The sequence below is a fragment of the Paralichthys olivaceus genome, chromosome 16, assembly GCF_024713975.1.
Source record: "Paralichthys olivaceus isolate ysfri-2021 chromosome 16, ASM2471397v2, whole genome shotgun sequence".
In the NCBI taxonomy this organism is placed as follows: Eukaryota; Metazoa; Chordata; class Actinopteri; order Pleuronectiformes; family Paralichthyidae; genus Paralichthys; species Paralichthys olivaceus.
In genome coordinates this window covers 2,524,245-2,538,251 of record NC_091108.1, presented here as the reverse complement: position 1 = coordinate 2,538,251, position 14,007 = coordinate 2,524,245, and the positions used below count along the sequence as shown (strand labels likewise).

Here is a 14,007-nt window from a genome sequence, read left to right as displayed (position 1 = left end):
CTGCTCCAATGAGTCCAGATTACTTCAAAAAAATAATAATTTCAAATTCCCATTGGTCATTTGTGGGACGTACTGGAAGAGCTCCGCCTCATAACCATGTCGACTGCATAAAGCATTTCAATCGCCACCTGGAGGCTGGCTGCAGTATGACTCCTCAACCCTGCCTCTTCCATGTTAGTTAACGGGACATGGACCAAGTTTGTTTTCAAATCGTTATTGAAGCCGTCTCAGTGTACCTTCGCTGCCTGTCAATCTAAAAGACACAACGTCAGGTCCAACACGTCGCCACTCGGCTTCAGTTGCTCTGACTGTAAAAGAATAAAAAATAAAAATAACAATTCATTTATTTGAGTGAGGCCCCTGATTTGTCATGACTGGCAAACAAACGGGGAGACTGTTAGAATGTGCGTCTTCATTGGCAAAAAGTAACCTGTGATTTCAGGAAAGTGAGTGCGTGAGAAGAAATGTGTTCAGTGGAAGAAACAAAGCCACGACAAAACGACACACAAGAGGTGTCAGTTTTGTGGCTTCAGTACATTTTTAGAAAAGATGAATTGATGCTGATGCATCAAACTCACTTGGGTCTTTCAGTCTTGAGAGATGCGATACTCAGCTTTCGTATGAGGACTTTCAGTGAAAGATGTAAAACAGGAAGTTTCTCATCATCAGCTTTATTTCATCACTTGTTTTAAAGAGAGAACTGTGTCACTGGAACTCTCCAGCTGCACTTTAAACACTAATAACACTCCACAGCTCCATGTTAAGTCAAGAAATGTTACAAACAGATTCCAACACATTCATATCTCGTCTTTACTTCGTCTGTCGAGTCAAACCGTCGCCATCACCGTTTATTTACGTTCAGTGATTTACAATATTTCACCTTCACATTCTCATCCCTCCCCACTCACCTCGTCATCTTCTAAACGTCCCTGTTGTCTAGAAGGAACAATGAAAAAGGAGGATTTCGACAAATCACCTGTAGTTAATTTTTTCAGTGTTAGAAAAAAAAACTCCTTTTTCACACGTAAAGAAAAAGAGCTTCTGAAACATTTTCAGTAAAACTCCCTAAGGGGCACTTACATCAATGCATGTTGCCTACAGATTAAATTCAGTTTGCTTGTTCTAATTAGGAAGGAAGCCTCTGTTGGAAATAATCAACATTTAATATGTGAGTAGTATTAAAAACCTATCTCTTCTAAGGTTATGTTCCAAACATACATAGGCAGCTAACCCTCCTAAGGTGCAAATGTACATAATGTAAATAAAGTGCTATATCACTCTGTCCTGAAACAGCAGTCGTTCAGAGAGACACAGTAGATTTGACTCATAGTTTCTGACGCCTTCTCAGACAGGAAACCTCTCAAACTATCATGCAGACGTTGTGGTTGGGGGGTGTTGGTGAGTTGTACATATAGCTGCCTTACCATCACCCACTGTCTCCATGATGATATGAAGGGGACTAGGGTCGAGTTCATTTGAAATGTTTTAAATAGAGTTTTGTGTAGAGTGGTTTGATGTATGTGTGTATGTGTGTGTCTGTGTGTGTGTGTGTGTGTGTGTGTGTGTGTGTGTGTGTGTGTGTGTGTGTGTGTGTGCGCAGCAGGAAGTTTTAGTGTGTGTGGGTGTTTCCTGCTCACTTTAACAGACTCAAGTTCTTCTCCTTCTTTAACATAGTGAGACAGGGCTTTAGCATAAGTGGAGGATTTGTGCCCTTCTTGTTTTGTTTGGTGTTGTTTGAATAAATAATCCAACCTAGTACTTCTTTAACAGTGTTGACAGTATATGTAGTAGTGGCTGTTAGGTAGTTGGTTATGCTCCTTCATATGAATACAGTCAGAACAGCAAATGTATAACAAACCATGCAGTGGTCGACAGTCCATACTGGCTTCCTGCATGTTCTGGTGTTACTGAGAACCAAATCTGTCTCTGATAGGAGGGAAGCCAGTGTCCAGAGCTGCTTTATATGATGTTTCAGTGACTTGGTGTCGATACTGAACTTGGCAGTCTCTCGCAGTCTCTCCCTTGTCATCCAGTCGACCGTCGGTTCACACATTGCTGATGCGAACACTGAGAGGAGTGTCTCTGACCCGGCCTCGGTCCTCCCCTCGCTCCCTGTAGCTCTGCTCCAGACGGATCTTCTCTGGATCGGACAACTCCGGCACAGTCCCGTCGCCCCCGTTGCTCTGGTACCCGTGCTGGGGGCTGGATGGTTTGAAGACGGGCGTGGTCTTAGTCTTGGCTACTTTGTCGAAGAAGGCAAAGTCAGCTACGTATTTACCTGTTGGAGAAAGGGAGACTACGGGGGGGAACTCATAACCCCAGAGGATCTCGTCGGGCAGGTAGGAGGTGCGAACCTGGCAAGTGGCAGAGGTCGGCTCCACCGTGGCGCTCATGATCACCAGCAGCTCAAAGTCAGCCAGTTCTGGATCTGTCCAGCCCCCACCTGGTGGACGGAAATGAGAAGTGAAGAAATGGCACATTGGAGGGTTGTAAAAAGGTGGAAGTTGAATAATAGGACAGAGGAATTAATAAAAATACTAAAGTTAAGGGCAGTCAGTGGAGATGATTCAATTGGGGATAACTTCACACTCTCAGTCTCACCTTGAATACATTTATTGTTTAAGATATGAAAAATGTTCAAGATACAGGTTCATATCCTGCTTCTTCACCTCTGTTCACCGAGCCAATCTTCGCCTGAAGTGCTCGTTGGATTGTGAGTTTCAGATGTCAGAAAGCTGTTGAGGAGAAGGTTTCTACATACCCGCTAAATCTCCTCACCTCCCGACTTACCCTTGGCTGCCCAGGCTCGCAGGGGGCTGCTGTCATCGATGATGTGGTAGAAGGTCAGGGGCAGGATGAGGAAGGGGCTGTCACTGGATGTGTCCACTTGGAAGGGGACGTTCCTCTGGTCCAGACGTACCGTCTCGCCCTCCTTGGTCAGAGACGTCTGGAGCAGTTTTCCACTCACCTGGAGGGAACAACGTGCACGAGCTGTTTTAGCTAAATTCATTCAACATTGGACAAATTGCTCACTGTCAGTTTGGAACCTGTAGGTGGTAAAATTTACAGTATATCCATGTACTGTACACTTGCCTGACACCCAAGCAGGAGGCTCTTGCGCATGTTGGCCACTCGGATCATCAGGCAGGGTCGACCTTCATGCGTGGACACCACAGCATGTTGGCTAAACTTTACTGTCTCTCCTCGCTTTTTTGGTCGAGCAACCTGATCAGAGAAACCTCGTGAACTTCTAGTTTCCGTTTGACAATCTTTGAAAACATTCACGTTGGTCTCTTCACATTGAAGACTTCAGATTTTGGGTCGGACATTATCCAGAGTTTGCAATTTACAAAAGAAGAACACAGAGTCAGACGCATTCACACAACAGGGAAATCTCCTGTATTTGCAGCTGTATGTTACCTTGGCCAGGAAGGTTCCGGTGATGAAGATCTCCATCAGCATGGTGATGACCAGCTGGACAATGAGGAGGATGACAGCCGCTGGGCATTCCTCAGTGATGCAGCGGAATCCATACCCAATGGTTGTCTGGGATTCCAGGGAGAAGAGGAAGGCCCCCGTCAGGGTCTGCATCTGCATCACGCAGGGTGTGTGGTTCGACGGAGGGTCGAACTCTGGAGAAACATGACGCAACATAGTTTTGTATTTTTACTTCTGTACATTTTCTTGTGAGATTCAGGTCATTTTGAAATCTGAAAAACAAAACATTGCAAGGGAGAATAAGTGTCTGAGGTGAAAACATGCTCTTGGTATGCACCATGACACTGGATGTTATCTAACTTCTACTTCTTACATTTTGCTGGAAACATGTGACATTGAAGGTCCAGTGTGTAAGATTTAGGTGAAAGGGAACTATTGGCAGAAATCCTCATGATGTTTTCACGAGTTCGTTTCATCTAAATTTGATGAATTGTAGTTTTCTTTACCCCAGAAAAGGCCCTTTATATTCAAATACTCTATATTTAGAGGGGAACCAGTTTGGGAACCAGAGGGTGGCCGGTTCAAGTCCAGCATGGACTGAAAAGTATGGAAGGTGGACTGGTAGCTGGAGAGGTGCCAGTTCACCTCCTGGGCACTGCTGAGGTGCCCTCGAGCCAGGGCCGGGTCTAGGCAGGGGCAAGAGGGGGCCTGGCCCCCTCAAATAAATGTTGTGCCCCCTCAAACTAAATCCCCCAAAATATATTAAATTTCATATATTTTTTATTATCTCATGCTTCTCTCCTCCGCTCCACTTCTTAATGTCTTAATATCTTGCTTGCCCTCTCAAATATAAAATATATCAAGTTGTTTCTCATGTCATGTTTCTCACCTCCGCTCCATCTCCCCTTTGTGCAGTCAGTTTAGGTTGAGGGTAGGACATACAACTAACAACCCAAGTTCACATATGGTTAGTCTAACAACAATAACTACAATGAAATAAGTGTGCCAAGCATTTGAGACCACAGTACTTTACAAGGCACTTGTTCAGTGTACCCGCATCCTAGTGAGTGAATTTGTCAATTAGACATGGTAAAAGGTGCTGGAGCACAATGCCCCCTCAAGATTTGTGGCTGCCCCCTCATACATGCCTGTCTAGACCCGGCCCTGCCTCGAGCAAAGCAGCAAACACCCCAATTGCTTGCAGGGCGCCTCTCCGGGGCTGCCCCTCACTCTACCACCTCTCTCCGTGTATCGTCTATGAGCCCTTTGTGTGCGTGTGTGTGGGTTAAGAAACTGCATGTATTGAAATGAGTGTAAAAAGAATTTCCCCCTTGGGGGATCAATAAAGTTTTTCGCTTTCTTCTTTAGATCAAGGGGGTCAGAGAGAGAGAGAGAGAGAGAGAGAGAGAGAGATACAGACAGTCGCAGCAAATTAGGAGTCTCTGTGACCTTCTCCTGCTTGCCATTGAGCAAGACATAGAGTATTTGATAGACTATATTGGATGCTTTATTTTTATATCATTCATTCTGAGCAGAGTTTCGATAAGTTTTAAGTTCGAATATTTTCATGATTATTTTTTTGCCTGTTTTTCATTTATTTATTCGAGTTATGATAATTTGAGTTAGACTGTGTTGACTGTGTTCACAAAAATAAATATATAAGTTAAATATATCCTACTGTGTTTTTTCTTAATGGCAGGGGGGCCTCTTTTTTTGGCTTGAGCACAAACATGTCTGTGCATGTGCCTACTAAACACCTTTACACGAAAAGAAAGTGTCCTTTTGAAGACATGTGATTTCCTGTCATCATCATTTTTAACATATACGGTTAAAATTAGGCACCTTTAAACGCAGATAATTCCAGTGAGTAGGTAACCACCCTCCAACTTTGAGTCAAGCATGAATCATTTAAAGTTTCCACTCATCGTATCTCCCCCAGACACAGATTTGAGATTTCCCTCTATGAGAGATGAGTTTGGAAACTGAATATAAAATAAAATGTTTTCACTGGTGTTTAATCTAAATTGTATGAATTGTTGTTTTCTTTACCATAGAAGAGAGTATTCAGTATTCAGTGCAACTTCACCGCTAGATGTCACTAAATTCTACACACTGAACCTTTAAGTCAAAGTGAATAAACGTATTTACCACGCATACTTTCCCCACTAACGGCCATGAACCCCACCTCCTCCATGTTAGTAGATGGGACATGGACAAAGTACACACAAAGTAAATGTTTCTCAATTATATTTTCTTTCATTTAAGAATAATTATATCATACTGATGTAAGTTCTCATTCAATTACTTATGACAGCTAATTGACAGCTGAGTGTGAGTCAGAAAATGGCAGCAACCAAGATAGTTTGGCTTCGTTTTTGTAAAAGGGGAAGAAGTGGAGATCCACCATCCACGTTTTCTGTGATTCTGAGTTTCAGAATCCAACAATACAAGATGGCAGCACCCTCATCGGAGCTATTTCAGCTTAATTTTTTCAGACGTGACGTTATGTCAGGCGATGAACTGCGCATGAAGCCATTGACGGCACCCCTCCTCTCTCACCCAGCAGGTCTCCATGCACCAGTGCCACCAGGTACCACAGCACCCCGAACAGGAACCAGGTCCCTGCAAACGTCGCCGTGAACACGAAGAGCTTGTAGCGCCACTGCATGTCCAGGAACGTCGTCCAGAGGTCACGCATGTACAGAGCATTCCGCCCACTGATGTGCTCGATACGCACGTTGCTGCGTCCATCCTTCGACAGAACACGCCTCCTCTTCCTCAGAGTCCCGCCCGCATTGGAAATGCCGCCCAGCAAAGGTTTCAAAACATCTGTCTGTGTCTGGGAGTGGCACACCTTCTGAGGGGAGGAGCTACGAGAGGAGGGAGGTGTGGCAGATGTCATCTAATGGACAATAAAAATAAGAGGAGTTAAATTAAGTCATTTCACAACTTGGATAAACACAACTTTCATCAGTGTGATGTGTTCAAAAAAACATGAAACTGCCCACAATGACTGCAGACTCTGGTAGATTCCCCTGCCGCCACCTGCTTCTCCTCTCTGGGAAAATTCACCTCAAATGAAACTGGTCTTACTATAAGTTATTTACACATGTACCAAAGAAAAATGAAAGACTAAACTTTTTCTGTAAATTACAAGGCCAAGGGGGTTTTGGAAGCCTGAGGCAAAAGGGAAGTGCATCAAAGAAATGTCCTCTCTCTCTATTAGCAGACAGCTTGTTGAAGGGTTCCCCTCTCAAGTTGGGAGAAAGCCCCCTAACCTGTTGCTACGCCCCTGTCTGTGTATTTTCTCAGTCTATAGAAAATCTATATATATCCTCCACCTGCAACACACACTCCAGTGATATGAGCTTTGTTTTTTTTTAATGCTTTACTCTGTGGGGTGTATGGATGTCAGAACATTCAGGCCCTGTTCAGACCTGGTGTTAACATTCACACACTGACAGTCACTGTATCTCCGAGTACTTAACACGCTCACTTACGTCCAACAAATCATGCAGGCCAGCAGGAAGAGGATGAGCCACAAAGCAGGAAGATAAGGAGGAGGAAAGAGAAAAGAAAGAAGAGTAGAATTAGGATGAAGACATGCAGCATTAACCCGACAAACCTGTCCACACAGAGTCTCACTTGTGAGTCCGCAGAGAGAGGAGAACCCTGAATGAGTTGATTAAGGTAAAAAAAAGACTGAACTTGGATGTTTATCTGGATAAAGTTTTTCTTTCTAGGCGCTACTGTTGATTCTGACTAAAGAAGCTGTTAGTGGACAAAGACTGAACTTCTCACGGGAAACTGGAGACGGCTGTAAGAGTTTGGTAGGAAAAGGGCCAAAGTTCGGCTTTCTGGTGGCCTGCTTCTCAGATACGCCCCCCTGTGACATACAAATGTTAACGTTGGCCATAAGTACGCAGACACCCAAAAACTACACTTGCATAGGGTTGTTGAAAATCTCATCTCTCCAGATTTGACCTCATTCAGCTACAAAAGCTCTGGCGAAGAATGAACACTGATATCAGGGCGTTAACCGGCAGTGAAAGAAGTACTCAGATCTACGTAGAAGTACCTCTACAACAAGGTAGAAATATTTCCCTACAAACAAAAGTCCCCAATTTAAAAAAAATAAAAAAGTACTCATCCTGCAAAAAACTTAACATCAAGTGTGAGGAATGAAAAAGTGTCTGTATATTTTTATCCGAGTGGTGTAAATGATAAATCATAAATCAATCAGCTTTAATCACCTCACACTTTTGTGATTATGCAAGCGTGAGCCCCTCAAACGCTCACGAATCACAATGACACCATTGAAAAACTTCACTCTTTCAACCCTGCGTCGCCCTCTCGCCCCAATCCTCCACGTCACACACACACACACACACACACACACACACACACACGTCCTGGAGAAACACACAGCTCCCACTACAGGCATATCAGGTGGATGATGATACAGTAAATGGGAGGAAATGAGTGTGAGAAGACATATGACCATATTTTCTTTGACCAACCTCTCCAGTCGGATGTATTCCATCTCCATGGCAACACGACCACTTTACTGCACTGGCCCGGACTCAGCGAGCCGCATCCAAAACATGTGAATCAAAACTTTTTCTCTGACCAAACAAAAGAGCGCTCAATGTTTTTCTGATCTCCCTCTCTCTCTCCCTCTCTCTCTCTTTACTTTCCTCTTTCTCTCTCCTTCCATCGCTCTCTCTCTCTCTCTCTCTCTCCTCTGTGTACACAGGAATGCTTTGTTTGGAGCCAAGATAAAAGAAACAAAAGACACCATTGACAAAAACGACTCTGTGCCCATCCGTGTGTGTGTGATCATGTGTGAATGGTATTGCAATTACATGTGTATTTCCTTGTTGTGTGTGTGTGTGTGTGTGTGTGTGAGAGAGAGAGAGAGAGGTGTACATGGAGGTGTACATGTGTTATTTTGTTTGCATGTATGTGAGTTTGTGTGCAATTACATGTGTGGGGGGGGTGAGAGACAGAGAGAGAGAGAGATGAGTGAAAGGGAGAACGACAGAACGGAAGAGAGGAAGGGAGAGAGAAAGAGATCTGTGACAAAAGGCCCTCGTTAGTATTCTGGAGTGAGGAGTAATCCCCCTCCGTCTCCCCCTCACACTCACACACACACACACACACTTTTTCTTTCTCCTCCTCCATTTGTTTCGTCCTTACCTTCCTCGATTTCTCATTCTTTCCTTCTTTTGCTGCAAATCTTTAATTCACCACTCATCATCAGTCTCAACTCCTCCGACTCCTCGTTAAATTCTAGTGAACCTGCTGCTCCTCTGATTCTCAGTGTATCAGACTTCTTCACTTGATTATTTTGATTTGCCAAAACCTGTTCAATATAGGACACTAAAGTGAAAATTAAGTAAGAAAGGAAAAAAATGCATTAATTGATTTAATTTGAAGACTCATATAAACTGAAAATTTTGAATTATTAGAGATAAAAACACAGTAAAGCTAACGATTGATTAGTGAGGAGTTTTTCTCGAACTCACGATACTGCGAGAGTGAGAACCCGACAAGAAACCCCCATATGAGTCATGTTTACGTTTTAACCTCAGCTTCAGTTTCATGAATGGCCAGATGTTCCCACACGTGGAGGTGACAACTTGTCGCTGCACAAAATAAAACCTGAGAATTATTTAGACGTAAATATGAACTTGTTTTATGTAGTTTATATTGTTTTGGTCCCACTTGACGGACACTTGTGTTATTATTGTTTTTTTTTTACAATTTTTATGCATTTCCAACTGTCATCATTTTAATTACCAGTTTAATTCATGAAATATAAATAATCATGCAAATATATAAACAGTTTACAATGGATGAAACATGATTCTACAAATTGTGAATCTGTACAACAACATGCACATTTCTTATCAGAATAGATCGTTAGACACGTTTGAGCAGATGAGGAACTTACCTGTCAGAGGATTTTTCATTCATTCATTAATGAAACAAATCAAGACATTTGATTTATTTATCAATCTCAGTGGTTTGCATCGCTCTCTGCTGTTAAATGTGAAGCTTACCTTTCAGTAACCTAAGTGACCGGTGCAGAGAAGAGTTAGGAGCCCGGAGCTTCAGCCTCTCGTCCACATGTCTGCTGTGTTGTCATGCTCGCAGGACACAACTGGGCCTGAAACTGTGCAGGAACAATAACTTCAGCAGCGTGCATCCCTGGACATTGATGCACCATTAAGGAGAATTATTGGTGTGGTCACTGGCTTACCGGGCTCCTGTTCCTGACCCGAAGCCCGGACTCACTGCTCGCAAATTCTCCCCAAAGAGACAGGACTTGGCTTTATAAGAGGCATCCCTCTCTCACTTTTACTCTTTCCCCCTCTCTCTCTCTCTCTCTCTCTCTCTCTCTCTCTCTCTCTCTCTCTCTCTCTCTCTCCCTCACTCCTGAATTCCTGTTGTGTCCTGCTCACGTCTGGGTAATTGCTGTAATAACTGATCGCCACTCCCTCCAGTCTCAGTTCCCTCTCAGGATAATAAAAGGTTCCACAAAGGCACCACAATGGGACCTCTGCGAAAACTGGCCTGAGAGAGCAGGGGTTCAAAATGTTTACGTTTTTCTTTTTTCGAACATGTTTTGCTGCAGCTGTTGTTGCATCACTCCTTCACTGAGTCTCAAAGAAGCAACACACACACACACACACGTGGACACACACACACATGCTTGGGGCCTCACATGCACATTGTCCACAAAATGCACCAACAAACTGTCGCAACAAACCACCCCCTGCAGCACACACAAACACACAAACACTCTTTTAGGGGGCACCACAGAGCCCTCTATTCATGGCGCCCTTGCCGTGTCCAAGTGCGTCTGTACTGAGCGTCCTGTGAGGCTCAAACACATGAAGAGGGACATCCGTGAGGTGAATACCGCCCCTTATCCTGCCTCAGGAGAGGGTGACAAAGCATTATTTAACTGAAAGAGGGAGAGGTGGATGGAGTTGATGAGGGCCACTGGTCCAATGTGCTAAAGAGTCCCTGTGAGTGCGCCGGCTACAAAGTTCAGAAAAGGAGTTTTTATGTTTCGGGGGGTTCTGTGCTGGTAGACAGTCATGTACCTGCAGGGGTGGATATTAGAAAACATGGAGGGTGCATGATATCTTGTCTTTCATTTTCTGTCATCCATCCAGGGAAGTCCATCCTCAGAACCGGGGAGCGAATGCAGCTCTTGATCAATAGCACTTTTGTGAGTTGCTGTGAGGATGCATGTCGATACGGAGGACCCATGCATCAGGGGCCCCAGCAAGCCAAGCCGAACAATTAGCGAAGAGAGAGAGGCGCTCGCACTCTGCATCAGAGTCTACAGCTGGTCGTCATGCAATCTGAACCTGCATGAGAGGAACCGTGTTGCATTGTGGGAGGAGACAATCTGCAGTTCTCTCCTAAAGAAGAGAAGATGCGGAAACAAAGGCATGGTGCAATGCAATGCATCAAAGATAAGCAGAAGGAAGAAGACTTTTGTAAACACGGCGGTCAGAAGGACTTGCATCACGAACTTAATTTGGAAATTCGTTGGAGTTCATCTTTAGAGCTGAGTAACGATGGTGGAGCCAGACAAGTGTCAGCTTGATGTGTCACGGCCTCTTTTTAAACTCCAGCAACACAAGTCGAACATTTAGCCGAGCCAGATCTCCTCCTCTGTCAGTTTAGTTCACAGTGTTAGATTATGTACAGCTCAGCCCATAGAACGAGCTCATTTAGGACCACAGGGTGCCATTTGTTGTCATGGCACCTAAATTGTGGAAGTATTTATTCCACCATCTCTGTTTTTTAAGAGTTAAACTGACTTTTACCTCTGTTTTATGATTTTCGGTCACGTGGACGATGCATTGTTTCATCTCATTTACCTGCATTTGCTTTTCTCTGTATAATCTTCCCACAGTAACGTGCTCTGTTAAAGCTCAACTGTTAAACCAGGTTTAAATCCACTAGATCCAGACTTTTATATTTTGCACACACTCAGATGTCAGTACTTCATGTGCCTTCTCGCTCTGAATGCTACTAAAATTCACCTGTAGTTAATCTGCCTCAGCGCATCTGTCACTCAACACAAACTCCTGTTTATTTCTCCTGCATCTCAGATTCACTGACTTTATTAAGAACTCGGGTCAAACCGCGCGTGAGGAGACGAGGACAATCAGCCGCGTGTCTTCCCATCACTGCAGATCGTTTACTGGAACTGCCGATTATCACACTTACAGTAAGTGTGAACCATGTTGAGAAATCAGCTTCCTTGCCTCTCCGTCAGATTCTCTCTCTCAAAGAGTCACGTTTGGTGTTTGCCACGTTGCTGTCGAACACTTATCTCCCGCGCAGGTGCTCAGTTGGTTTGAGATGTGGAGCAGGTCATTAGTGATGTTCTTATGTCAACGCTCGTTTGTCCTTTAATAAACTAGTTCTTCAGTGGTGGAGATTCACTCTGAGAAGTTTTCAGTATGTGGGCCAACGCTGCTTTTTGCTGTTTTCATGCATTCAAAGTTCAGTGTGTGTGATTTAGGTAACATGGATCTATTCGCAGAACTTTTATATGAAAAAATAATCCTGGTGATGTTTTCAATCATCTAAATTATAGCAATTGTTGTTTTGTTCACCCTAGAATGAGCTCTATATACGGAACTACTTCATATCTATATGCAGGATGTGGAGATGTGATAGTTAAGTGTTTACCATTTCCTGTCTCTCAACACAAGAAGATACGTGCGTGTGCGTGCGTGCGTGTGTGTGTGTGTGCGTGTGTGTGTGTGTGTGCGTGTGTGTGTGTCGGGGTCAGTCAGTGCTTTTGGCTCCTTGTAGAGCTGGTGTTGGTGGTCTTACCTCCGTTTCATTCATCCTTAGAAACTCCCTTTTCTCTCTCTTTCCAGCCTTTTATTTTGCTCTCCATCCCACCTCTTGCATATTTATTTGCTGTTTTGGTCACTGCTTCACTTCCTGTGGTCACCGAGAGTTTAGACGTCTGCTGAGTTTTTTAAATCCATCGCAAAAGTTGGTATTTGTTCTGGAATCTATCTTTGTTTACTTTATTGCTTCATTGAGTTTAATCGTTAATCAATATGTCATTAACTCAGCTATTCGTCAGCCTTTCAGTTGTCACACATTCACCAGATGATTCAAATTTTTAATTTTTAAAACAAAGGAATCTTCCATTGTTTTTCATCAATAAATGAGTGATAGCTCATGTATAAATACTTCAAGAGAGGATTTTCGTTGTACTTTTTTGTAGATGATCATCAAGTATCTCATAAAATAATTGTGACGAATGTACCTCCTAATTTCTCTCCTGAATTCTCATAAATATGAATAATAAAAGAGGAAAGTCTCTGCTTCAAAGCTCAGAAAAATAAAGTGTGAACAGGATTCACTTCTGCAAGTTAGACCTCAGCCAGCAGGTGGCAGCAGACGATAACTTCAGGTGTGTGTGTGTGTGTGTGTGTGTGTGTGTGTGTGTGTGTGTGTGTGTGTGTGTGTGTGTGTGTGTGTGTGTACTAAAACTTCTCAGAAATCCTCAGGACTCTCGTCCTCCTCCTTCCTCACAGTTGAAAGAGCCTCAGTCTGTTCACCTGTAAAACAGACTGAGCTGATCATGAGCTCAGATCTGAAGATGAGACAACAACACATGATTTGCACCAAATCACACGCACATGAAGACGTGACTGACCAGCAGCTCAGTCCTGACACATCATGACACGATCAGCTGCTGGTCAGACACTCACTGAGAAACCACGGACAGGAACACACGGAAGGAACAACGACACATCAGTGAGTCATGCGTGGTGTTGCAAATGACCTGTGATCAATCCTATGATTCAGGATCAATACCTGCAAATATTAGTACACGACTCAACGATCAGATTCAGCAAACGAAGCTACGTCATGAACCCTCAGCGACGGATTCATTCTTTTGCAGCAGCAACACGAGTGGATGATGCTCAGTGAACCTGCAGCACATCTGGAGAGACTGGGTCCCCAACTCATTTCTTTTTTATAGAAACATTACACACTGTGAGCGTGTATTTGTTCAGTATGTATCAGAGAGTACTGAGAAAACTGGAAAAGTCAAATGGACAAACCTTTCTGACTCAAAGTTCACGCCATGCTATTGTGGTCGATTTTGAATGATGTTCATTCAGAATTAATAACCCGACACGTGGAGATTATAACCAGCAGGGGGCAGTGAACGAAAGAAGTTTTCATCCTCAACTTTTTTTTAACAATACATCCAATAATAATCAAGATACTTCAAACTGGATCTGAAATCAAATAATGGACAAAGCAACCACTCCATTCTTAAAGCCGTGACGTTTCAGAACCAACGCATATTAAAGACGACCCAGTTTGTTTCCTCGACAATAAGATGAAGTTACCGTTGCCTGATATGTACTAGTTCTGATGTAATGAATACTACTTGAATGATATGATATACTACTATTATACTACTAGAAAGTATAATATTGTGAGGCAGTGATGTTTACGTAATATTTCCACGGACATTGTGAAGCTCGACGCTGACAAGGG

At 43.5% G+C, this 14,007-nt stretch overlaps 1 protein-coding gene across 5 annotated transcripts; it reads right to left on the bottom strand.

Annotated features, from left to right (window-relative positions):
- Positions 1 to 655: 655 nt before the first annotated feature.
- Positions 656 to 13,052, bottom strand: LOC109641191 (potassium inwardly rectifying channel subfamily J member 10). 5 transcript variants are annotated; one of them, XM_020105566.2, is made up of 8 exons: positions 9,704 to 13,052; positions 9,504 to 9,616; positions 8,638 to 8,820; positions 5,998 to 6,340; positions 3,421 to 3,632; positions 3,094 to 3,225; positions 2,791 to 2,968; positions 656 to 2,443 (listed from the first exon to the last, which is right to left on the bottom strand). In XM_020105566.2, exons 4-8 carry the CDS (start codon positions 6,338 to 6,340, stop codon positions 2,046 to 2,048), a joined length of 1,263 nt encoding a protein of 420 aa, XP_019961125.1. In that variant the 5' UTR covers positions 8,638 to 8,820; positions 9,504 to 9,616; positions 9,704 to 13,052; the 3' UTR covers positions 656 to 2,045. The 5 variants fall into 5 exon arrangements, with proteins under 5 accessions (XP_019961125.1, XP_019961126.1, XP_019961124.1 ...); XM_020105567.2 differs by having other exon boundaries at positions 8,638 to 8,803; XM_020105565.2 differs by lacking the exon at positions 8,638 to 8,820.
- Positions 13,053 to 14,007: the final 955 nt, after the last annotated feature.

Coding starts and splice junctions, on each gene's coding strand:
- LOC109641191 (XM_020105566.2), bottom strand. CDS start 6,340: ATGACATCTGCCACACCTCCCTCCTCTCGTAGCTCCTCCCCTCAGAAG. Junction 3,226..3,420: donor CCGGAACCTTCCTGGCCAAG/GTAACATACAGC, acceptor TTCTCTGATCAG/GTTGCTCGACCAAAAAAGCG. Junction 2,444..2,790: donor GCGAGCCTGGGCAGCCAAGG/GTAAGTCGGGAG, acceptor TCCGTCCACCAG/GTGGGGGCTGGACAGATCCA.